The sequence below is a fragment of the Hipposideros armiger genome, unplaced genomic scaffold, assembly GCF_001890085.2.
Source record: "Hipposideros armiger isolate ML-2016 unplaced genomic scaffold, ASM189008v1 scaffold_188, whole genome shotgun sequence".
Lineage (NCBI taxonomy): Eukaryota > Metazoa > Chordata > Mammalia > Chiroptera > Hipposideridae > Hipposideros > Hipposideros armiger.
This window is the reverse complement of record NW_017731538.1, coordinates 557,913-581,273: the sequence shown is the minus strand read 5'-3', so window position 1 is coordinate 581,273 and position 23,361 is coordinate 557,913. Positions and strand designations below refer to the sequence as shown.

General features: G+C 50.9%; 2 protein-coding genes across 6 annotated transcripts in view; both read right to left on the bottom strand.

The window, feature by feature from the left end:
- Positions 1 to 2,642, bottom strand: part of LOC109388258 (MICAL C-terminal-like protein) — a 49,533-nt gene extending 46,891 nt beyond the window's left edge. Inside the window, exons 1-2 of the mRNA XM_019652825.1 lie at positions 2,457 to 2,642; positions 673 to 842 (exon numbers count right to left, since the gene is read on the bottom strand). The gene's annotated coding sequence lies outside the window, so the exon portion shown is untranslated. The remainder of the gene's footprint in view (positions 1 to 672; positions 843 to 2,456) is intronic.
- Positions 2,643 to 9,537: 6,895 nt separating this feature from the next.
- Positions 9,538 to 23,361, bottom strand: part of LOC109388271 (protein-methionine sulfoxide oxidase MICAL2) — a 53,291-nt gene continuing 39,467 nt past the window's right edge. For 3 of the 5 annotated variants that reach the window (XM_019652856.1, XM_019652857.1, XM_019652859.1), the window contains 5 exons: positions 16,280 to 16,466; positions 14,899 to 14,987; positions 13,536 to 13,638; positions 10,803 to 10,860; positions 9,538 to 9,760 (listed from right to left, as the gene is read on the bottom strand). In XM_019652856.1, coding sequence (XP_019508401.1) covers positions 10,820 to 10,860; positions 13,536 to 13,638; positions 14,899 to 14,987; positions 16,280 to 16,466 — 420 coding nt within the window. In that variant the 3' untranslated portion in view covers positions 9,538 to 9,760; positions 10,803 to 10,819. Of the gene's footprint in view, positions 9,761 to 10,802; positions 10,861 to 13,535; positions 13,639 to 14,898; positions 14,988 to 16,279; positions 16,467 to 16,543; positions 16,632 to 17,527; positions 17,636 to 23,361 lie in introns of those variants that run through there. The other 2 variants (XM_019652854.1, XM_019652858.1) reach the window with 2 other exon arrangements.

The window sequence follows — 23,361 nt, the reverse complement described above, 5'->3', positions numbered from 1 at the left end:
GGGAGACCTTGGAAAAACACTGTCCATTTTGTCACCTGTAAACTTGGGCTCTATATTACTTACCTCACAGGGTCATCCTGAGGATGAAATGGGGCCAGGTATGGGAAAAACCCTGCCTATTACAGGTACTCAGGGAAAGTGCGTTTATTATTGTGTAGGTAGTTTGGTGCATTCCACAAACCCCAAGCACTGGTCCCAGCCCTGTGCTGCCAGTAAGTAGCCCCAGGGAAGCTGTGCTGCCCAGGGCTATATGTGGCCCAAGAGCAACTGGGCCCACTTTTCTGCCCTGGTGGGCTATGGAATGCCAGGGGGCCCCTAAGGAGGTACTCACAAAGGAGGCAGGAGGGAGACTGCTCCACACGGGAGGGTCCTGGAGACCTCTTATCTCTGCCTGCCTGTGATACACAAAGCCAGCCAGTTCCCTCTGCTACCTTTTTATTTGAGATTCCAAAGCTTTTCATGAAGAAGGAGGCCGGGCCTGGGTCCAGTCCTTCCACCCCCACTTGCATCCCAACCCTCAAAATTCCCAGCCCCACTGCTTCCGAGCCTGAGGGTTAGACCTCCTGTCAACTGGTCCTTCAGGAAGAAAAACTGGCCGTCGGGCTCTCTACTCCCTCCCATGTCCCAGGATCTAGCAGGCCTGTCTCCTGCTCAGCCAGGCTCTCTGCTCACCATGCAGAGCTCTGGGCTCCTCGGGGCACTGCGGAGAGACTGTCTCCCTCAGGGAGCTGTGCCGGGTGAGGGGCTTTGGGAGGAGTGGGGGTTCCGGCCGCCGGGGTCTCTCTTCACAGGGCTCTGCACCAGAGGCCTCACTGCTGCCACAGTCCAACTCTGCATCAGAGCTGGAAGGAAGGAAGGGAGAGAGGGTGAGTGAGGAGGCCTGCAATTCGCGCCCCCCAAACCCACGCTGTGCCCCGCCCACCACTGCCTCCAGCAGATCATGGGGTTCTGGGCCAAGGGAAGTGGTGTGGTTACCTCTGTACTCAGCACCAGCCTCAGGCTTTGTTATAAGCTGAGCTGCGTTCCCTAAAATTCATATTAAGTCCTAACCTCGAGTACTCCAGAATGTGTCTGCACTTAGAGACAGGGTCTTTAAAAAGGTAAATTAGTTAAAATGAAGTCATTAGGGTGAGTCTACATTCAATATGACTGGTGTCCTTACAAGAAGGGGCAATTAGGACACAGACAGGCATAGTAGGAAAATGCCATGTGAACATGAAGACAGCCATCTAAGTAGAAGCCCAGGAGAGACGCCTGGAACAGACCCTTCCCTCACACCCTCAGAAGGAACCAACCCTGCTGACACCTTGAACCTCAGACTTCCAGCTTCCAGAACTGAGAAAACAAACCTCTGCTGTTTAAGCCACCTAGTCTGTGGTACTTTATGGGCAGCCTTAGCAAGCGAATACAAGTGTGGGTCAGAGCAGGAGAAAGAAGCCCAGCAAATGTGGGATGAAGTACTGGTGTGAAGGCTGGTCCTCTCACCTTCACCTGTCTCCAGGCATAACTCACAAGCTCTCTGGGGTAAAGTGAGCTCATCGTTAGGAACCTGGTCCTAACCTTCAGGCGTTTGAATACTGCTTGCCTCCCCTGGGAATGGATGGGGGAATGGGAAAGACTGCCTGGGGAGGGGGGAGGGGGAATATTTAACCTGGGTCTTAAATGACTGGCAGGACTTCAGGTGGCAGGGGAAGTGGAAACAGGGTGTGCTAGGCAGTGGGGACAGCACAAGCACAGTCCCAGGTGACAAAGCACAGAACCTGTCGGGCAGTGACATTTTAGTGAATATATTTACTCTCTCTCTCTCTCTCTCTCTCTCTCTCTCTCTATATATATATATATATATATATATATATATATATATATATATATATCCAGCATGCTTCTTTATATGAGGTCTCTGCCCCTTTCCCCCTATGGGCTTTGGTGGGCTGTCTATCCGTCAGACTGTCCAAGTCCACTGGTCACGCCACCCCAGTCCTGTTCACTGATTAACCCCAGAGGTGGGCATGTGACATGGATGGTACCGGTGGGAGCTCTACCTTGAAATCTTGAATACAGACATTGTTTTATGAATGTGTGCTGAGGCCCTCATTTGCCAGAGTCCCACATGGAGACAGCTTCTCTGTGGACTGTTGGACTCTGAGGGCAGAGGGGCGGCACGGGGCGGCAGCTGTCTGCACCTCTGGCTCCATCTTCACTTGAAGTGAGTACCGTGCACTTCCCCATCAGATGAACCAATGTTTGCTTTGTTATGTAAACTAGTTTGCGTTGTTCTACAGTTTACATATTAACTCTCTGATCTTACAACTCCCTTTGAGACAGGTGCTAGAATTGTCCCCATCTTACAGATGAGGAAATGGAGGCAGAGAGAGGTCATATTGCAAGTGAGCAGACAGAAGACCATCTCTTTGCCTGAGCCATTCTGCCCCCATCCTGCTACGGCCTGAGCATACCTGCTGTCATCGCTGGTGACCAGGACACACACAGCCAGCACGTCCTGCCCAACCACATCCTCCCCAGGACTGATCCTCACTGAGGTCCACTCGGAAGGCAGGGGAGAGGTGACTCCACCTTCCACATCACTGGTCTCTGGCTCCGGGACACTCTTGGGCTTCTTGGGGGAGGTCGGCTCATCTGCTGAGAGGAGAAGAGGGTCTAGAGAGATGGTGGGCATGAACAGCCCCGCAGGGCACCTGCTCCTCCTCCAGAGGCTTGGGCAGCTGCTGGCAGGGGCTGGAATATGTCCCTGGTACTTCACTCCTCCCCGTAACAGAGCTGTGCTGTCCTGTGACCGCGCCGTCCTTCCCAAGAGTAGGTGGGGTGTGCCTCCTTGCCCAATGGATGTGCGGCTAGACCATTTAGCTTGCTTTGACCAGTGAAAATTAGTGGATGCGATGTGAATGGTGGCTTTAAATGGCTTTGCTGTTTGGCTTGTCGGCTCACACTCCTTGCCATAAGAAGAGCTTGTCCCAGGTGGCCACTGCCCCCATACGCCTTGGTGCCCGATTGTGGGCACATGGAACAGATCTGGAGGCAACCAACTCCACAGAAGCCCAGGCCATCCTCCGATATGCAGCCTGAAGCAGAGCCACCCAGCCAACTCACAGGCCCATCCAGAAGGAAAAGAAATATTACAAGCCACTGAAATTTTTGGCTTGTTACACAGAATTACTGCAGTAGAGACCTGACTCTATACCTGGCTTATATCTGAGTACAGGTATGTGTGCTTGTGAGCTGCATGTACAAATATTTATCAACAGATGCTACCGACCCAGGCCCATGCTGTAGATTGGGAGAGGAATTAGGCATGGCCTCTGTCTTCAAGGATTTCCTATCCCACAGGGGAGATAAGGCATGTTCACAAATATCTACATTGGAAGGTAGACCATCTAAGAAGGAGGCTGACACCAGGTGGAAGGGGAGGCAGGTCTGACTTCTATACGGAGAACGCTTTCGGTTGAAGGCATCGTTTTAACAGGGCTTGAGGATGAGCAGGATTTAAACAAACAGAGAAAGGAGAGGTTCTCCAGGCAGTGGGTGTCTGTGAGTGAAAGCAACGTGGGGAAACACTGCCATCCACCTGGGAACAGAAAATAAGTCCATGTGGCTGCAGGGCAGGAGGGTATATAAAAGAAGCCTGCGGCACATGATGGCATTGACGTCAACCAAAGAGGGCCTCGAATGACAAGGTGAAGAGTGGGTTTCACTCCAGTAGCAACCACAGAAGGGCCGGAAGAAGGGGGCTGGCATCGTTATATTTCCCTCCTAGAAAGGCTGCTCTGGCTGCAGAGTGGAAAGTGGACTGGAGGACCCACAAGGAGCAGAGAGGGAGACCAGCGAGGAAACCTACAGGCCAAGAATACGCACTTGGAGAAGGGGACAGTGAGGAAGCCGACAGCAGCCTGGCACGATGGAGCAGCTGCAGGCAGAGGAGATCTGTGCCAGGCTGCACTGGCACCAGACCTGTGTCCCCCACACCTCAGGAGCCACTCAAACCTGCAAGGAACACCCCATGGGTCTGCTTCTCGCCTTCCTCCTCCTAGAGAGTTGCCTTTGCTCACCCAGGAACAGGGTGAGGGCTCACAGTGGCTTCCTGGGCTTCTGAAGGGGTGGGGACGTGGCTGACTGATGACCCCTTAGTACCGCAAGGTCAGGGCCAACCTCGCTCACTGTGAAGCCCAGACATCCGTGGAGTGGCTGGGGTACACTGGGAGGTGAGACTCTGTAGAAAAGAAGCTGGTGCTTCTTCTGGTCACTACCTTGCCCAGGCAAAGGGCGCTAAAGGAGGACATCCCTTCTTTTGTCCCCCAAGACCCAGGCCACAGGCTACAGCTGGGTCTCTGGGGTTCAGCGCCACTCCTCAAGTGTCTACGTCCAGGCACCTCTTTTCATTCCCGAGGGCTCCTGTCCACATGCACATACCGGGAGTGCTAGTTCCAGTGGTACTAGTGCAAGTAATAGAAGTAATCTAAAGGCAATAAAAGCAATACCAGCTGATCATCCCATGCCCACGTGCCTGCTTAGCGCTTTATGTTCATCGCCTCTAACATCCCAGCAACCTGAAAGGACAGTATTATCATCTTCATCGCACGAGTGGAAGAACATGGAATCCAGAGTGATACTCAGCCAGGGATACGCAGTGAGTCAGCTGGATTAGCTGCTGCTGGGACACGGGCACAGAGCCGCCCCAGGTGAGGGACCGGGTGTGCTCACCTGTGCCGCCTGCCTCATGCCTGGCTGCTCTTTGTCCTGGACTTTGCCTTATCTGTAGTCAGATAACAGGGAGAATCCAGGACTACGCGGTGGGGCTGGTCTGCCATGGAGGAGGTACACGGGGGTGGAGGGTGAGAACAATCCGGCATCTCCCAGGCCAGCTGCCCCTGGCCTCCCCAAGGGAAGGCCAGCCGAGCATCTCAGTTTCCTCTCGGTGCTCAGGCCAGACACCTGCTCCGGGGCGAAAGATGAGACTCCAGAGGCAGAGCCAGGCAGCGTCCGGGGAAACGTCTGTCCTCGCAACACCACCCCCAGGAGCCAAGTCCCGAGGCCCTTTTCTGGCCAGGCCCTCGCTGCATTCAGGGTGAAGACCCTTGCCCCATTCTGCTGGTGGAATTGTTCCTATTTCTCCCCAAGCCTAGAAACCCTTCCACTCTCCCCAGAACCCAGGGAGACAACAAAGGAACATGTTCTCCTGTGTATTGTTATTTTACAGATTAGGAAGCTGAAGATCATGCCCCGTGGAAGGCAAAATGGAAGCAAAATCAAAACTCCCTTCCATACTCAATCAAAGGGCTCTGTGGAGGTAACAGGACTCACAGCGTCATACCTTTCTTTCAGGTACTCCCTCCTGTGCCATGAACTGATACCAGCAAGCCCTTTCACAGCCCAAGCTGACTGCAGGCTCCCCAGTCCGAGGTCCAGGCCAGAAGGCAGGGCCTGCCATTCCTTTAATTCTACAAGTTTTTATTGAGGGCCCACTATGTGTTACCTGTTGGGGTTATGAGTGCTCAAAAAAAAACAAAGATCCCTGCCCTTGAGGAGCTTACATCCTAGCAAGGGGGAAAACATAAACAAACAATGCACATAATTAATAAGTGAATTATATAATATGGTTGGAAGTGATAAATGCTATGGAAATACTGTATAGTTGGGAAAAAGGGATCAGGAGAGTGGGGCTGCAGGTTGCAGTGTTAAAGGTGGGTTTCCCTGGGAGGGGGACATGGGAACAAAGATTTGAATAAATCAGCCATATAGGTGCTTGGAAGGGTGTTCCTGGCAGAGGGAACAGCCAGTGCAAACGCTCTAAGACAGAATGTGCCTGATGTTGGAGGGGGTCAGGGAGGTTGGGACACAGTGTGTGAGAGGGCAGGAGGGCAGGACCAGGCACAGGGGTCAAGCTGGGTCCATTGCAAAACTAAAGTGAAACCAAAACTCCTGCCGGCAGGTGGCAGGAGGGATGGCGGTGCCAGAGCTGAGGCTGCGGTGTCTGAAGAGAGGTAACCAGTTACCTTCAAGAGGCTGCGGTAATCAGACTACTAGAGAACAATCGATGTTGCCACCCAGTGTGTACTGAGACCTCTGTTTAGTCCCCAACTTGAGGATGTCCGGTCAGGCGCTCTGAGCTCCAGCTGATCTAGGATACCTGAACAGGGGAGGCCAGTTAGCTCGGTTGGTTAGAGCGCAGTGCTCACAACACCAAGGTTGCCAGTTCAATCCCCACATGGGCCACTAAGATGCGCCCTCCTCAACTAGAAGGTCTGAAGAAAGTCTCCCTCAGGGCATTCCCTGATGCACAAAACCCTATGCCTGAGGCACTGTGAGCCCCAGGTCACAGAGCGGACTTGCCCAACGCCACCGAGTCAGTACAAAGGGTCTTTGGCCATGTCCAGGACTCTTCCCATGGGCCAAGGCTTTCCTGAGAGCAGCACCTGACTCCTGGCCCGGGCCCTTGGGACTCTCTGTTCCTTTACAGTTGCAGATGCTGCTCTAATCATCTCCGTGGTATCAGTGAACTTCTTTAATATCAGCACCAACTTCAAGGTTGCCACGAGGAGGTGAAGGGCTTACGAGGTGCAGCACATAAAGTGCTTGGCCCCATGCCTGACCCGGAGGAAACGCTCAGTCAATAACAGCTGGCCCCGGGGCAGGCAAAGAAGCAGTCACTTCTTTTACTTATTTAGGGAATTAAAAGAAAAGTTGTAAAAGTGAATGAGTTCACAGAAAGAAAGAACAGCCCACCCACTCTGCTTGTCCCACTTACTCTATTTAATACTCCAGCTGCATGGAGATTTGTTTCTTTGGCTGGATTATTTCTTTAGGATCAGTTCCCTGGGGTAGGATTACTGGACCAAGGGGTCAGAGCCCTCTTATGGATCTTAATAATTGTTGCCATATTGCTTTCCAGAAAAGATTGTCCCCATTTATTTTTACTCAATACCAGTTACTAAGTTCACACTTTTTGTTTTACAATCTACTTTACTTTTTTTCAGTGGGCACAGCATAATTTGTTTACATTCCTTTGAAAGCCAAGTAAGAACATTTCTGTAAATGCTTGCTTTTTCATTTTAGCATTTACTTTTAAAATGTGCTTAAGTGTGAACTGTCTATGCATGGCCTTTGCCCATTTATCATTGGGTCTTTAATCAACAAATACTAAACAATCACCTACACTGTGCAAGGTGCCTGGGAATACCTACTTTGCACGAACTTTTTAAATGCTGTAGCAACAAATATCTTTGTTATCACATCTAGTTCATATTTTTCTCCATTATGACTTTCTATGGAATATTTTCATTTTATTGTTTGTTATGCTTTAAGTTTTTAAAATGTAGATAGATTTATGTCATGTTTTTCCTCTGTAATTTTTTCTGTCACAGGTTTTAAAGCTTAGAAAGGTCCTACCCCATGATCTAATAAATAATTAATTCTATTGTTTTACTTTTTTGATTTTAAGTCTTTAATCCAGTGTTCCTGGAATAAAGAATATTCTACCAAACACTTAATGCAAAATGTAATGTGCAAAAACAACAACAACAGGCCGGCCGAGTGGCGCGTTGGTTAAGAGCTGGCTTGGGATGCCAGAGGGCCCCGGTTCGGATCCCACATATGAGGGCCAGTGACACTGCCCTCTACAACTAAGATGCTGAACAACAGCTTGATCTGGGGCTGGGCTGCTGTGGGTCACTGGCAGCGGCATAGGCTGCAGTCCCCTGCTGCAGTGGGTTGTCATAAGCTATCATATGTAGCCGGTAGCCAGCATGAGCGGCCAGCAGCCGCCATGAGCGGCCGTCCAGAGGCCTGCGACTGATCTGCCTCACCCGGGAAGAGCACAATGATGGTGCCAACTTGGGCCAGTGAGGCAACGTCCTCCACAACTAGACTGAAGAACAAAACGACAGCAACTTGTCTGTTCCCCTTCCCCCGATTCCCCAACGCTGTTCCCCTCCCCCAATTCCCCAATAAAATCTTTAAAAAACAAACAAACAACAACAACAACAACAATAACAAAAAAACCCCATTACCCCCAAACACACAAAATACCCATTTTAAATAGGTAGGGGAAAGCCCACTTGGACAAAGTTAATTAAGCTTCTTTACTGGAGAATTCCTCAGAGACTTGACCATACGAATGAATCTGTGGATCTCTAAGGTTTGGGAGCACTGGCATAATTAGTACAGCACATTTCTCAAAGTCCGTGACTATGGAACCCTTTATTCACAAAGCACCTCTTGGAGCGAGCATTCCATTGCCACACTTTGGAAAATGCTGCTTTAACCTGACTTCAAAAAATCAAAACCAAACTATGAGCTCCATGAGCGCAAGGACTTTTGCCTGTTTCATTCCCTGCTACGTGCCCAGCACGCCACAGACGCTCGGTAAGTAGTTAACAAATGAGTGCATGTACGAGTGAACGAAACGAATCAAGTCTAGTACACAACACAGAGATATATACAGACCAAGATGCAGGGTGGGGGGGTAGGGACTTTGTTGTGGGTCACTGCTGCATCCTAGAATACGCCTAGAGCATGGCAGGCATTCAACAAATACTTGAATAGATCAGTGAATAAAAGAACGAGTCACTGGCCTAGCCCAGCTTCTGACTTCATTCGCTAACACCTTTCCTTTCATGAAAGGGGAAGAGTGTTTCACCTGGGTTAGAGTACAGACCCTTGGTCATGACCCCAAGCAGCCCTGAAGGCAGTTCCAGGTGCCTGCAGTTGAGCTCAGAGGCCCGGGGCCCCAGTAATGCCCCTTTGGAGGTGCAAGGGCCCTCATGAAGTTTTCATACCCGTGTCGGAAGCCTGGCTGCATCCAGCCTGGCAATGGCAGGCATCTCACGCTAGAGAGGCTGAGGACCAGGCTTCTGGAGGCAAGTGGGGCCTCAAATCTTCTTGCCTTTAGGACAGCCTGGATTGAGCCAGAGCCTGCCATGGTGCTGTCCTCAGAGTGGCCCTGTGAGCAGAGCCTTGCAGCCTAAGGCACTGAGTGGCTTGAGCCTTTGGCGGCAGGACAGGTCTCTTAGGATCACAAAGGTCTCTCCCTCTGGACGACCACACCTGCCACGCTCACTGCCATCCTGAAACCGATGTCCGGTCCTTCCTCCTTACCTTTCACCCATCACTCAGCTGGACCAGCATGACACTTGTAAGAGCAACCTTTGTTATATGGGAGCCTAATTTAGTGTATGGCTCCTAAGTAAAGATCTCCTACTGGTCCATGGCTTGGATGATGGGGGAAATGGGTGCAACAGTTGGGGTGACACTGACCCTCACCAGCTATGTGCAGCATCTAGAACAGAAAGTACCATGAGTTTTCAAGAAAGAGACCCCAAAGCCTGGCCCAGGAGCATCGGTGACTTTTTCCAAATATTACCCTTGGGTAATATTTCCTTTCAGAGTGCCCAGCGCAGCCCCAGAGAGTACCATGTCACCACAAGTGCAAGTCCCGCCAGCAGTTTAGGGAAAACTGACCTCCTAAACCAACTCGTGTTTCAGGTTTGAGCAGCTTCCATGGCAAAGAAGAGAGGAAACAATGAGCTTTATAAAGAACCATATTTATTTTCATTTACAGCATCGAATACCATAAATAAAACTAAACATTGTTTGCTGTGTGCAAAATACAGGGTTCCAGGTGGCACCGTGAATGACTACCAAAGGTCACAACCATGCATTTCGATGAGATGGGGGAGGCTAGCTATGCACGAGGCTGAGAGGGGAGGAGGGCACTCTTTGGTTGACACTCTATAAAGGGAGGGAGACTCTGCAAGAGAAGATAAGACGAGAGCAATGACTCCGTGCTGGCTGGGACCTGCACCGGTGCAGTGAGTAATGCAGCATGCAGGGCAGTGCAGACACGCTGAGAGATCAGCACGGCTGGGCCACATGCAGGACAGAAGTCACCTGCAGCCTGAGACCGCGAGGCCTGGCTCCACCATACTAGGTGTGGGGTTTCTCTGTAATAGTACTTTGAAAGTCCTGCTGCTCTAGGTAATGAGTCAGTGGGGGGACGTGTGTTTTGAGCAGAGCCATGGGGGCATGGAAACTGGCTGCTCCAGGCCTGGGGTTGAACTGAGTCATTTCTCAAAGTCATCCCTGGCCTGTGATGATGATATACTCTCGCTGAAGCTTCTTCATCGTTGGTGGCTTTATGAGCCAACAGAGATAAGAAGCGCCACTGCAAAACCTTTGGATCTATAGTGTAGGCTGCAGTAGAGAAAGGCTTTGCTGGGGAAATTGTGATGATGTATTCGACATACAAAGCATGGGTCCAGCTGGTGATGAAGCCTGGGAGTATTTTTGCTGTTTTACTCCCTCCCAAAAGAATCACCTATGGTTTTGGTCAATGATATTAAGAATCTTTACATTAGAACCAATTTAAGAAGATGCTTGTATGCATGTGCTTTTTCAGAGGCTGCTAGACAAAGGAGTTCTTTTCAAAGGTGACAGAGCCCTCCCTCCCTACGGTGCTGTCTCACAGTCAGGGCTAACCCTCCCAGGAAGGCAAGCGGCTTCGTAAGTGCAACTGGAAAAGCATGCGCGCAGGCCACGAGGGAAACAGAGGGCGGGCGGGACATGCACCTGGCGTGGACTGGGCTGCCGGCTCAGAGGTAAGTGAAATTGGAAACGGCTTTCGAGCTGAACACCACCCCACGCTGTTCACCGACCATGCCACCGAATGGGTCCGTTAGTACGCAAGACACTCGCAGTTAGCACAACCAGTAACCACAGCAGGGAGGACGGGGTGCGGAAAGCGGCTTAGGGGTTAGTCCTGCCCTCTGAAAATCGGCAAGAAAACCAGTCACCTCAGAGCAGAAGTGTGTCAGCCAAGAAGTGGGTGTAGCACTGGAAGGCTGAAATGAACTGGTGGCCACAGTGTAAGGTTGGAAAGAGAGAGACAGAAAAGAGAATTTAGTTGGGGCAGAAAAACGAAAACAACTGACAATAAGAGGAGACATGGGAGTTGAAAATTAGGCAACCGTTCAAAAGGAGGAAACTTGCCCAAACAAGTCACTGCTTTTTTGGACAGATGAACCTTCCTGGTGGTGGCCAGCTACTTGGCCACAAGAGTGGATGGATGTGTGTGGTTTGCACACACCGATATGCCACTGCTCTCCACTCAAGATCTTCATGTGCCCTCAGCACCCCCTGCCCCCCAATTTCCTCTCTGCCCCAATTTTACTCTAGTGTCTCATATTCACTCTTGAATATGTTGTGGAGGCTTAGAGGCATCTGCCCCTTGGGATCCACTGGGGGTTTGGTGCTGCCCACCAGGAAGGTTCAAAGTCTCAGAACATACAAACATCTCAGGCTTCTGACAGGCACACCCTGTCTCACCAGAGTAATTCGAACCAGCCTCTTTATGGTCATAAGTGACATTCTCAGAGATTCTCACTCTGGCTGAGCATCCCACAGAGCACCTCATCCCACCCTGAGCTGACGATAATAACAATAACACGGCTATGCTTGTGTTTACATCGCAACCTCGAGAATTTACTTTCTGGAATCAAAAACCATAAAATGAATCAGGGGCTCCTCCCACCATGCTGAACATTAAAATCCCAGCAAAAATTTGGAAGAACACAATGCAAGTCATCAGACTGAGTACAGTTCCAACAAGGACAGAGGAGCCGGTTCTCAAGGACTTGGCCACAGCCAGGCTCAGTTTCACCCAAGGACTTCAGGGAAGTGTTTGTACAAATGCCTTCCCGCTTCTTCCCACCCTATAGAAACTTGTCATCTCAAAGCCCTCAAGAGCTCTGGCTCCAAATTCACACCAGGCTCCATCCTACTTAATCTAGAGGAGGTCTAGAGTTACAAGTGCATGGAGCTGTCTATGGCCCAGCCACTCAAGGCACCTTTTTCTGTCAGCTGCTCCATTGTTCAGCCAGACCCGGCAGCTGTGCATGACCAGGCAGGGTGGAGGAGCACAGAGAGGCTAGCCTCCTCCAGATGCCCAGAACAAAGAATGCAGGTAGTCTCAGTGACTGTTTTTGCCCTTAATAGGTCATATTTCTTTGCATTAGTCAATAAACAGCTTCCACTCCCAGCTTCCTCTGCCCATCAAGACTCAGGGGAGCTTCCCCCTGGAGGTCAGGCACATTCCTTTGCTGGGACAGTGTGAAAATAAATGGTGTCTGACTGTTCTGACCAAATATGCATGGTGGCTGAGGGGCTGAGCAGCCAGGATGTCTGTAAGCAGTGCTCACTGGATAGGCCACGCTTCCAGAAATAATACCCTGAGGTGCTAACAAACACCCTCGGTCCCAAAAGATGTGGTGTGAGGGCAGATTCTTCCCTCAGCCTGACTATCATGGCTCCTGACTGGCCTTGGCTCAGACTGCAGCCTGGGCTGGAGACCTGACTGGGAGCCCCAGGGATCACAGCTCCTGGGCCATGCCACCTGCCGACACAGCTTCTCTTCAGCAGGTATTGCATCCGCTTGATGGAGTCCTGCATGCCAGGTGCCCATGGGCTTTTGCTGCAGTGCTCATTAGTGGGAAGGGAAAAGGCATGTTTGCAGCAATCTGCTCAAAACCCCGTGGTTCTATGTCATCTGGCTGTCACTTGGTGTGGGAGGGAACTTCAAGCTACTATTTTACATCATAAAAAGGGAGCAAAAGTCTTTCTCCCTCTGGGAGGGCATAGAACTGCCAACTACATACTGCCCTGTGCTTTTGTATATTTAATTCTACTTTGTCCTTCTACTCTTCTAAGATGATTATGCTTTCAGGTTGCAAAACATTGCCTCCTCCTGACAAGTGGCATCCACATACATAAATCAAAAGGCACTGGCAGGAGATGGCATGCTCACTTTTATTTATATAAAAGCCCAAATCATGAACCTTGCAGGCAGTGACTATTACTGGCTGCAGTGTGGAAGGGGCTTGTGATGCCAATTATAAACTTCAAACCTGTGCTTAGAAAAATTGACACACAGAGTAAAAACAATGCTTTCCCTTGGCTTATTAAAAGTTAAAAATTGAAATGTAAACCTAGAAATATGGCTCGCTTTGTTTGGTATAAAAGAAGTATAAATCTATTTAAAAAACAATCCTTCATGTTGTGCCGGCCCCAACACCGTGATCAGACGTTCATCCCGACCAGGCTGGTGCAGGTGGCCAACGTGAAACTCTTTGGCTTATGGGTTGCAGAACACCAGGCTTCCTGGCCAGCGCCTTAGCTAACTACAAACACACCACCATCTACCCTGGAAATGTGAAGGCCCTTTGGGGCGGCTGCCCTTCAGTGGAGCTTGACGGGGAAGCACCTGAGCAGCCAGTCACGGATGCTCTGGAGGGACTCCTCAGACTCCCGGTACATAGAGCCCAGGACCTCGGAGAACACCCACAGGAGGGGCAGCCCGAGGCTCAGCAGCTCATATGTGTAGCAGTAGTTGTGAGCATTGTCCCTGAAATGCAGGCCCACGGAGCGCAGGAGTCCCCGAATCCAGTTAAGCAGGCTCCGGGGAATGTGAAGCAGGCCCCACGGTGTGAGAGGCCAGCTTAGCGCCTTCCTAAAGGAGGAAGTGGTGATACCTGGGGGGCTGCCTGCCGGCGGGACGATGGCGGCAGCTGCGCAAGAGCTTTCCATGGGAGGGTCTCCTCGAGGGGCTTCTTGCGCCTTCCACATCCCCTCCTCCTGAGAAAGATGAAAGGGAGGGTATTGAGTCCATGAGTCTCACAGAGGGCCCCTCAAATGAAGCAGATGAAGAGAGCCAACAAAAATAGAACTTGGCAGGCCCAGCCCTCCCCCGCCCCCCATAATCTCAACGCCCGTGCACTGCTTAAGGGGGAAATGAATATGGGCACGACTTTCCTGGGGGGGGGTACATTGACTGTAGAGCTTAATGAGCCTTCAAAACACCTGTCCTTGGACTCAGCAATCCCATGATCAATGATTTATCTTAAGTGAATAATCAGAAATATGGGTAAAGAGGTACACACAAAGATGCTCACTGTAAAAATAGTTATAAGGTAAAAAGATTGAACAATGTAAATGCCCACCAACATGGGACTTGTTAAATAAATTAGTGACCATTTTTTACAAGCGTCAAAAATTATGCTCCAAAAGAATTTTTACTGTCGTGGGAAACTGTTCTTGATACCGTGTTAGTGAAAAAAGAAGGATATAAAACTGTAGCGATAGGATTTCAACTAAGCTAAAATACATTCACATAAGAAAGGAGTCTGAAAGGACATGTTACAGAATAATTATGGTTTTCTCAGGATAGAGTGTGATGGGTGATCTGCCTTTCTTTATATACTGTCATTTATTTACCTATTTTTCTACATTAAACCTCTATTAATGTGTAACTTGAAAAAAGCTGTAAGTTGTAGGTCTTTGCTAGAGGTGGTGATTAATCAAGCAGTGGAAGGTATTGCTAGGAGCTGCCAGAGGGGGGCGCTATAACGAGCGGTCCATACATTCAGCGGGCTTGTCACTTGGATGACATTCAAGAACTTGGGGAAAGGACTTGGAAACCACTGCAAAAGTCGGCTCCATACCAGGCATCTCTGCAAACATTGTCCTGTGGTCACATGGGGGAGAGCTGGGAGAAGGCAGGACACGAAGGACCATGAGGGAATGACCAGTAACTTTTTAATGGCTGGGCATACGGTTTCATCCCTGGCACATGGGAAAGCTCTTCTGGGCTTCTCATGAGAGGCCAGCACAGACACTCATCTGGGAGCTGGTATCTGGTGGGACACACCCCAGAGGCCAGCTGCTCAGGCTGAGGCAAAGGGACCCTTACACAGAGGGGAGGACAGCCCTCCTCCTCATCTGTAAGCCTCCGTCCCTCCAGGGCCAGAAACGCTTGTCTAACATGGGGGAACCCTTGAAAACTTTCTCCTGTCCTGGGGCCTTTCATTTCACGAGCCCTTTCAAGACGCAACGTACCTCTCTTTGTTGCTTCAACTCTGCCCGTCTCTTTCGTTGCTGAGTATTGGTTTTACAGTGAATGAAATGAGGCTTGCAGAAAAACTTGCCTGTAAAAAGAAACACACATGCACACAGGTTTTTCTCTTGTAAGCCAGAGGCATGGCAGACGTAATCCAAGTGCCCGCCACTGTCTAGGTCAGAAAATGCCAATAATGGAAACAAGCCCATGACAGCTCACACCTGGGAAACGGTTTCCATCACCTGTCTTAAAGAAGTGGCACTGGAATGACGCACAGGACACTTTGCTGCCTCAGAGGCAGGCTGCAGCAACCGGGGGCTCCCAGGGATGGGGCCGAAACTCTCGGATAATCCCCAAACCAAAGCGAGGCCAAGTCTCTTCCCAAAGCCAGTCGCCAAGCAACAAAATGGACAACTCTGAACAGCAACATCATTTCTAGCTCCTTCTCCTTTCTGGGACCCTCAAAGATGGAAAAGGATCAGACCAGATGGCAGCAGTGATGGGGAGGAAAAACCCAGAAGAGACACACACTGGGCCACTGGCCACTGCCCAGGACAATTGGGTGCCTTCCAGAAAAGCCTTCTTTGCTCTTTAACAAGTGATGGAAATAACGAGAACAATTGGAAAAACTGATGTCGGCCTCCATATACCAGGTACTGTTCTAAATGCTTCCCATGAATTAACTCATCAACCCTCACAACAACCTTAGGAGCTAAGTACTAATTATTATTATTATTATTATTATTATTATTATTATTATTATTATTATTTTACAGTTGAGGAAACGGAGGGACCAGGACGTTAGGGAACAGAACATGGCAGCTTTGTTTGAGGCTATGAAATCATAAGCACTGTGCTCTACTGCTTCTTATATTGGACAGCGCAAATATCAAGTGCTGAAGACTAGAAAACAATCACTTATCCCAGTGAGTGCAATTCCTTCATCGATGACCTCTGATTGGCCACTTGTCAAAGTACATGTTACTATTATGTCTTTTTAAAAAACAATATAGGCTTTATAAATAACATTCATATGCCATAATTTTTTGAATCCTTATGACATGAGCGGTGCGGTGCTAGGCATGTGTTTCTCGACCACACAGGGGCAATGGAAGGTGGTGAGACTGAATAAGAAAACATACACGAAGCATTCAGCACACAGTAGGTGCCCCCCACTGCCTGTGTACACCAGCACTGGCAGCTTCCTATTCCCCCAGGAGGCCCCGCCCCCCACAGGCAGCCTCTCTCTCTAGAGGGGCTCCTGGCTCCCTGAACAGCTTTCCTGATGACACCGTACTTCCTGGGAAACGCTGGACACCCCGGAGCCTCCCGAGGGACAGGAGCCCGGGCCAGACGCTGTCCCTGGGGGAACAGGGTTACCTTCGTCACCGTCGAAGGCGTAGGCGGCCAGGCGCAAGGTGGTAGCACAGACGCTGCAGCGGAAACACTCCCGGTGGAAGAAGTGGCCCTCTGCACTCAGCCGCTCCATCACGTACACGCGCTTCTTACAGAAGTAACAGGTGTCACTGCCACCCAGGTTCCGGGGAAACACCTTTCGAATTGTTTCCTGGTGGGGGTTGGGGGGGACACACACACAGAACATCCAGAGAGAAGAGCAATGTGTTAGGGCTTGTGTTGCATCTTCCAGTGGGAAGCCTAGGCGTTTAGAACTTCCGACCTGAATCATGGCGACCTCCTGGGCTTCTGTTTGCTGCTCATGTCACTGCAGGAGCTGCAGCAAAGAATGAGCGTGGGACTATACACTCCCAACACACACTCCAAAACTGCAAGTGCTGCTGCTAATTGTACGTCCAGGCAGGCAGGCCAACCACAAGGCAGGCCTGGGAGGGGCTGGTCCCCAGACTGGCCACTAGGGTTTTGGGGGTAGGAGTGACGTCTCCTGGTCTAACGGAGAGGGCATCCCTTGCAAATATACCTTCCTAGTGATGCTCTCTCCGGGAAACTGTCCCAGGGCTTAAATGTTATCTGGGTCTAGAGTGAGGTCACTGAAAGAATGTGTCTTACATCCTTGCCCCCCTGCAGTGACCTAGGTCAGTCAAGGAAAGGTTGTGGCATTAGAACTGTTCAAGAGAATGGCAGAAAAGGGAGAAGCTGTGTCCCATGGCCCACTAGGCTGCCGGTCAAATTTCTAAATGCAACAGGGGAGGGCCAGGGCAGGGGGCACCTGGGTGATTCCAGGGGCACGTGACCAAAGGAAACCAAAGGAACTGTCTGCTCAGATCGCTGGGGATGGCAGTGAGCAGTCTCACTTGGAAAAGGAGAGAATTCAAAGGAAAGCGGTGCTTTTTTATTTCTGAATTCTCAACCCAGTGCAAAAGGGCTGCTTAGCTTGGACACTAAATATTGACCATAAGAGATGTCTATGTGGACAGCCTTGCCTGGCCTTTTCACTGAGCTCTCCAGAGCCCCAGACAGCAGGGAAGATGCTTTGCCTTGTGAAACCACCCCCCAGGGAGCCGAGTGAGGTTTGTCTTTAAGGAAGTGCAGCCTCCCTCCAGCTCTGCTCTGATCCAGCTCATTCTCAGCTCCTCTTGTCCAGGAGAAGGGGCGCTTGGGAGGGCCAGAGCCAGTGTCTGTGGGCGAAGGCTGAGGGGCGTGCGTTCTTACCAGGTCTGGAGAGGTGGCCTGGGCCTTAGGTCTGTGATCATTCAAGTACAGATTGACCAGAACTTCAGCTGCGGCCCCTATTCCGCTGGACACTTTCCCTACCGTCAGCTACCCAAGAGCAGAGGCAGAGGAGACAGAGATAAAGGTAAGGCCAGTTAGCACCGAGAAGAAAAACACAAACAGGCTGGATGTGGGAGAAGGCCCCACACCCACATGCAAACAGCACCTGACATCCTGGGAGAGGCAAAGCCACCCAGGAGCAGGCAGCAGGCGCTCTGGAGATGGAGCAAAGGACAGAAATGGAAGCCTGTGGCTCTCGTGGGCCAGGTGATTTGGAGAATTACATTCATCGGGGGTGGAAGGCTTCCAGGAGCCTTTCGGTGCACAGAGAGGATGAACAAATCCAGAGAGAAGCAGCAGCTACCCAACACCGCTTAGCTAATAAACCCAAGATTCAGGACTTGACTCCGGTCTCCTGACCTCCACCCGGGCACCTCCACAGGGCCTCTCTCATCAGCGGCTGGGACAACTCATACTGTGTGACCCAGTTGCCACCAAAAAGGCATGTTTGCACCTGTGTCACCGAAGCCTCCCAAAGCCTGGGAGGCACAGAAGCCGAGCAAAGGCGACAAAGAGCTAAGGAACCAAGACCTCCCAGACATCTGAAGGGTTAGGACCCTTCTCTACCACGGGCTGGCTCTGAAGCCAGGCACATAGCTCTCCATGGCTAAGCTCAGCTTTCTCACATAGTAAAAGGGGAATCGTCGTGCCTGCCTCATGGATTCCTGGTAAGCTCTGAGTGAGGCGCCTGTCAAAGTGCCCGTCACCTAGCAGGGGCTGGGCCAAGATGAACTTGGCTCCTCCCTCCGTTCTTCCTCTGAATTCAGCAGGCCCCGCCTGCCCTGTTCCCGTGGGAGCGATGGCTGTGTGTGACCTGAGTCCCTCCAGGCCAGGACCACAGACCACCTTGCCAACAAAAGCAGCGTCTGGAATGGGAGTGAAGCCAGCCCACAGTGGGCAGGTGGAGGGATCATGATAGGGGCCACTGCAGGCTCCAGGTGGCAGGGCCAGCAGGCCCCAGAGCTGGTGCCGGGAGTGCCAGCCCAGGGTGGGGAGGCGGCGGTCCCATGTGGGCCCAGAGAAGCACAGCCTAATGGACTCCTGTGTTCCTGAGGGCATCGTAGCCCATGCCTGCCTCTAAGTGCCCAGATCCCCCACAATGTGTCAGGGAGCTAGCGAAGGGGTAAGAGCTGGCAGTCCAAGCAGACATGGCACGATCACACATACACCCCCCAACAAACCCAGCCTGCTCCGCCTTTCCCCACCAGCTCTGAAAGTCCACCTGAGAATGCTGCAGTCTCCTCTGCAGGGAAACAAACATGCGCAGGATGAGATTCTGCAAATGCGGTTCCTGATCCCATGGCCCTGGAGGGAGGGAGGCTGCAGACCCTCCCCAGCCTCTGGGAGATGCAGCAGAGAGAGAGATGCAACTGGGGCTGAAGGCCTTCGGCACAGGCTGATGGCCATTTCGAGGATAAATAACAGTGATGTGTGTGTGGGCGAAGGAATGCCCTCAGTCTAAACCCAAGACTGCTTTTGGAAGGCCACATCAAACCCCAGAACAGAAAGCCTCAAATATATAGCAGGGAGTTCAGGGGACAGCAAAGCAAATGGCAGCAGGCTTCCCCTGTTCCCCAACTCCTGATTGTGGTGCCCATCCTCAGACACTGAGACCAACTCATTGGATTCCAGCAAACACACAGGCACTACAAGGGGATGAACGGGAGGGGGTTGCCAAACAGGCTGGGGAGAGTGACAAAACCCTGAGACACTCGCTCCCTTTCTCATCAAGATAGCCCCCACCTAACAGCAACTTGGATCCGTCATTTCAGACCATATGTGTGGCTCTGGGGCATTGTAGAGAATGTGGCTGTAGGCCTGCCTGGGGTGTCTGATCCTACAACTCAGACAGAGGGGGCCTCCTCAGCCTTTATAAAGCCTGCCTTTTCCCAGGAGAAGCAGCTGCCAGGCCAGTCACTCCCCTGCCCCAGCCCGTCCCCCAAGCTGGCCCAGTCTGAGAGAGATTAGGATACCACTTCTAAGCACACTCTGCCATTTTCAGGATTTCACAAATGCCAAGAAACTTGGCTCCTGCTTTCAAGAAATGTTCAGGTGCACCAGCTTAGGGCAAGACGCCACTGTTTGCCTGGTGTTCTACCCCTCGCTGAGGCCCCCAACACAGGCCCCTCAGACAGGGGCTGAGAATACTAAGTACTTCCTGGGTTTATAGCAAAATAAGGAGGGGAGGTCAGGTTTACCTCCCTGCCCACACTGCCCCTGTGTGGCCGTCTCCTCTGGCCTGGTGTGTGGACTGGCTCTGTGGTGCTTCTCCAGAAAGGCGCCACGGTGATGCCGTGATACCCATGTGCAAGTATTGCCTCCCCTGAGCTAGCAGAGATTGAGACTGTACTTTCTGGGGCTTTAAATACAAGTCCCTAATGAGACCTTATTAACCACTTAGCTAATAAGCATTTGTGCTGCTGAGCTCGTGCGCAATCCTGACTCAGGGAGCGATGACGGAAGCGTGCAGAGGGGCTGTGAGATTGCTGGCGGGTATTGCTGAAACATGACTGTGCAGTCTCAAGCTGACTCAGTTGTCCTACCAGCACAGGGCACTGTCCAGTCACCTGGCCAGGGGGTGAAGGGTGATGGCCACACCTGGTCTTTCATTATGGGCCCCAAAGACTCCTTTCTCCCAGTTGCATCCGCACCCTCACTCTTTGACAGCGCCAAATAATGAGATGAAAGCATCCTTAAGGAAATCAGCAGTGGCTCGCCTACGTATCTGTCCCCACCTGACGGAAACCATCCCAGAATCACCAGTGGCCAATACCAAGAGTTGCGTGTGGGACTTCCTGGAGAGGTCACAAGAAGACCAGGTGATGGAGAACTCATCTCAAAGCATGAGAGGGGGCCCTTGAAGCCCACCCCAAAGACCAGCGTGAAGGTGAACATGATTGTAGGGATACAGGTTATCTTCTGTTTCCTGACAGCAGGACGCATTATTGGCACCATGAGAGTGAGGACGTGACCAGCTGGATTTGTGCGAGCTCAGTGCTCTTCACACTCTCAGTGCCGAATGACCCGTTTTCGCTTTTGCTTTTTAACTTCTAATCCCTTGGGGTCTGATCCTTTTGAATACAATACAAATGGGTGACCAGGAATATGATCACACACTTGGCGGTGTGGTGATGTCACATTGCCCTCCAAGTGTCTAATGCTTGCTCTCAATGGCTGTGCTCATTGGGCCCACACACCAGCACCTGCCTGTGGACCACACTTGGAGTAGCACTGCTGTAGTTGACCGGGAAATTACCAGGCTCTTGGGATCCTGAGAAAGAAAGAGATGCTCAATTCGTGGAGAAACTTCCAGGAAACTCAGCCTGATATTAACCTCAGAGTAAGATCCAGAGGTTTTCAATAAGGAGATTCGTGAACTGAAAGGCAAGTCACAGATGTGCTTGGGGAGGGTCAATCAAAAGGGGACCTTATGATGTGGCTGGGAATCAAGTGTCCAAATGAAAAGTTGGGCAATCTGATGATTTCATTAAAAATGATCATGTCCCTGTCACTAGTTTTATAAGAACTGGTAATTTTGGAGGACATGGGACTGGCTTTTTTATTTTATTTTTATTTTGGGGTTTTTATTTGCAACCCTTTAGGTATCTTTTAATATTCTTGTCAAATTAAAGAATTGGGGTATTTTGCACTACCTTTCCTTCACTGTGCATTCTAATTATTTTTCAGCTAATTAGTGAGAGCATGTTTGAATAGTTAAACAATTCAGGAGGTCCATCATCTCACATTATATTAGATTATCTCACATACACCATTACCCTCTGGGAGCCTCAGCTTTCTCATCTGTAAAATGGGGAGATCACCACCATCCTAGCAGGGGTGCCAAAGGGAGTCATCAAAGAACCTGGGCTGAGACTCACATGGCACTGGGCTCCCAAGAGCACTTGGAAGACAGTTAACAAGTCCAAAGCGCCGCCATTGGTGCAGCTTCACATTTACGGGTTCTGGGACTTCTTTTTCCTCTCTTAGATGGCCGTCACCGGGGGAATTCCCAGTTGCTTGGGTTCTGGGAGTAAAAGTGATGTGACCCACCCAGGACGAACACACTGGCTCTTCTTCCCTGAGTAAATCCAGACTCTAACATGGTGATGTAACTGTTGTCACAAGCACCATCGCCAGAGGCTGCAGAAGATGGCTGCACCTCCACAAAGAGGCATTCCTGAGGCAACCCCGTCACTCCCAGCTCGGAATACGGTTCCTGACTGGATGTTGGAGCTTTTCCCACCCTGCCCCAAACTGGCCCATCTTATCTCCAGTTTGCATTCCCTTATGTCATGAGCCTGCCATAGTCATCTCTACACTCCTGGCACAGGACAGATGCTCTGATTGCAGGAGGAAGCAGGCTCCTGGGCCCTTGTGTGTCCAAACAACGGTAACTTCCCCCCTTGGGCCTGGAACTCAGCCAAGAATACCAGGTGTCCAGGCTGTGTTTCTCCACAGGGCTGGGCCACCTGTGGCCACCTGGCCTGCTGTGAGCATCATGAAGGTCACACAGGCCAGGCAGGGGTGAGGGTAGAGCTTTCAGGGCCTCACAGCTGGGGGCTCGTGAGAGGGGGAGGTTTCCACAGGCAGCGCCAGAGGACATCTCCTGGTCTTGCAAGGACACTCCTCACTGAGGAGTCCCTGCATGAGAAATGCCAGAGGAAAGGCTAGTGGACCCGAGTCCTCAGCCATGTGCCCACGGTAAAGGAAAGGGAGGAGGAGGATTGAAACCTCCTTGTTTGATGGGGTTTGGATATGACATGCTCAGAGCTGAGACACACGCAGGCCTTTGGGACTGTGACGCCTCTGTGGGAGCACAGATGTGTGCTTTTGTCCCCTGGTGCCAGACACTGTGCTACTGATTATATGCACATATTTAAAACCTTCATGGCCCTTGCGAGATGGGTCTTATAATCCCTCTTCGCAGCTGGAACAGCTAAGATCCAAGGAGACTCTAACACACCTGAGGCTGCACTGAGGTTCCTAAGTGGCTGGGTTGGAAATAGAAACCTAAAGGTGACTCCTTTGCCTGTAGAAAGAGAGGAATCAATATGCACTTTAGGTAAATGAGCTTTCTTCTAGAATTCTGCTCCACTTGGGAAAGAGCATATTTATTGGATGCTTCAGGCATTTTTTGACATAGGCTAGGTCATTGCATTTATTCCAATCACCCTCAGGAGTAGCTGCTGTCATCTCCATTTTACAGGTTAGGAAACAAAGGTGCTGAGAGGCCCAACGTCACACAGTAATGGACGTTCTGACCCCACGTGTGACTCCAAGCCCATAACCTTCTCCTTACAGTACCCCACTTCCCTGAGACATACCAGCACTACGCATATTAAAAGCCCCCCAGGCTGGGATGCACACAGGATGCGTCCAAAAAGCTGCCTAACTCTATTCCTGGGCCACAGAAAAGAACAATGACGTTAGAGGCAGCTTGAGATCTTTTCATACCAGATGAAACAAAGGCAGGTTGCCTAGCCAAGACTGCCCAGTGTCCCTCTAATATGCAAATCTCTAGAGTAAACCCTGCAAATCCAGTTTTAAAACAAATACTCCCAGGGGTAGAGAAAGCTCCTTTTGCAATGTACATTGCCCTTCTGACCTAGGAGGACTAAACCACAGTCCCCAGCCCAGTGAGTCCATCCCTCTCACTCAGCTGTACAAACATTCAGCTGCCATCTCTTTCTTGCAAGAGCTCACCAGCCTTGGCA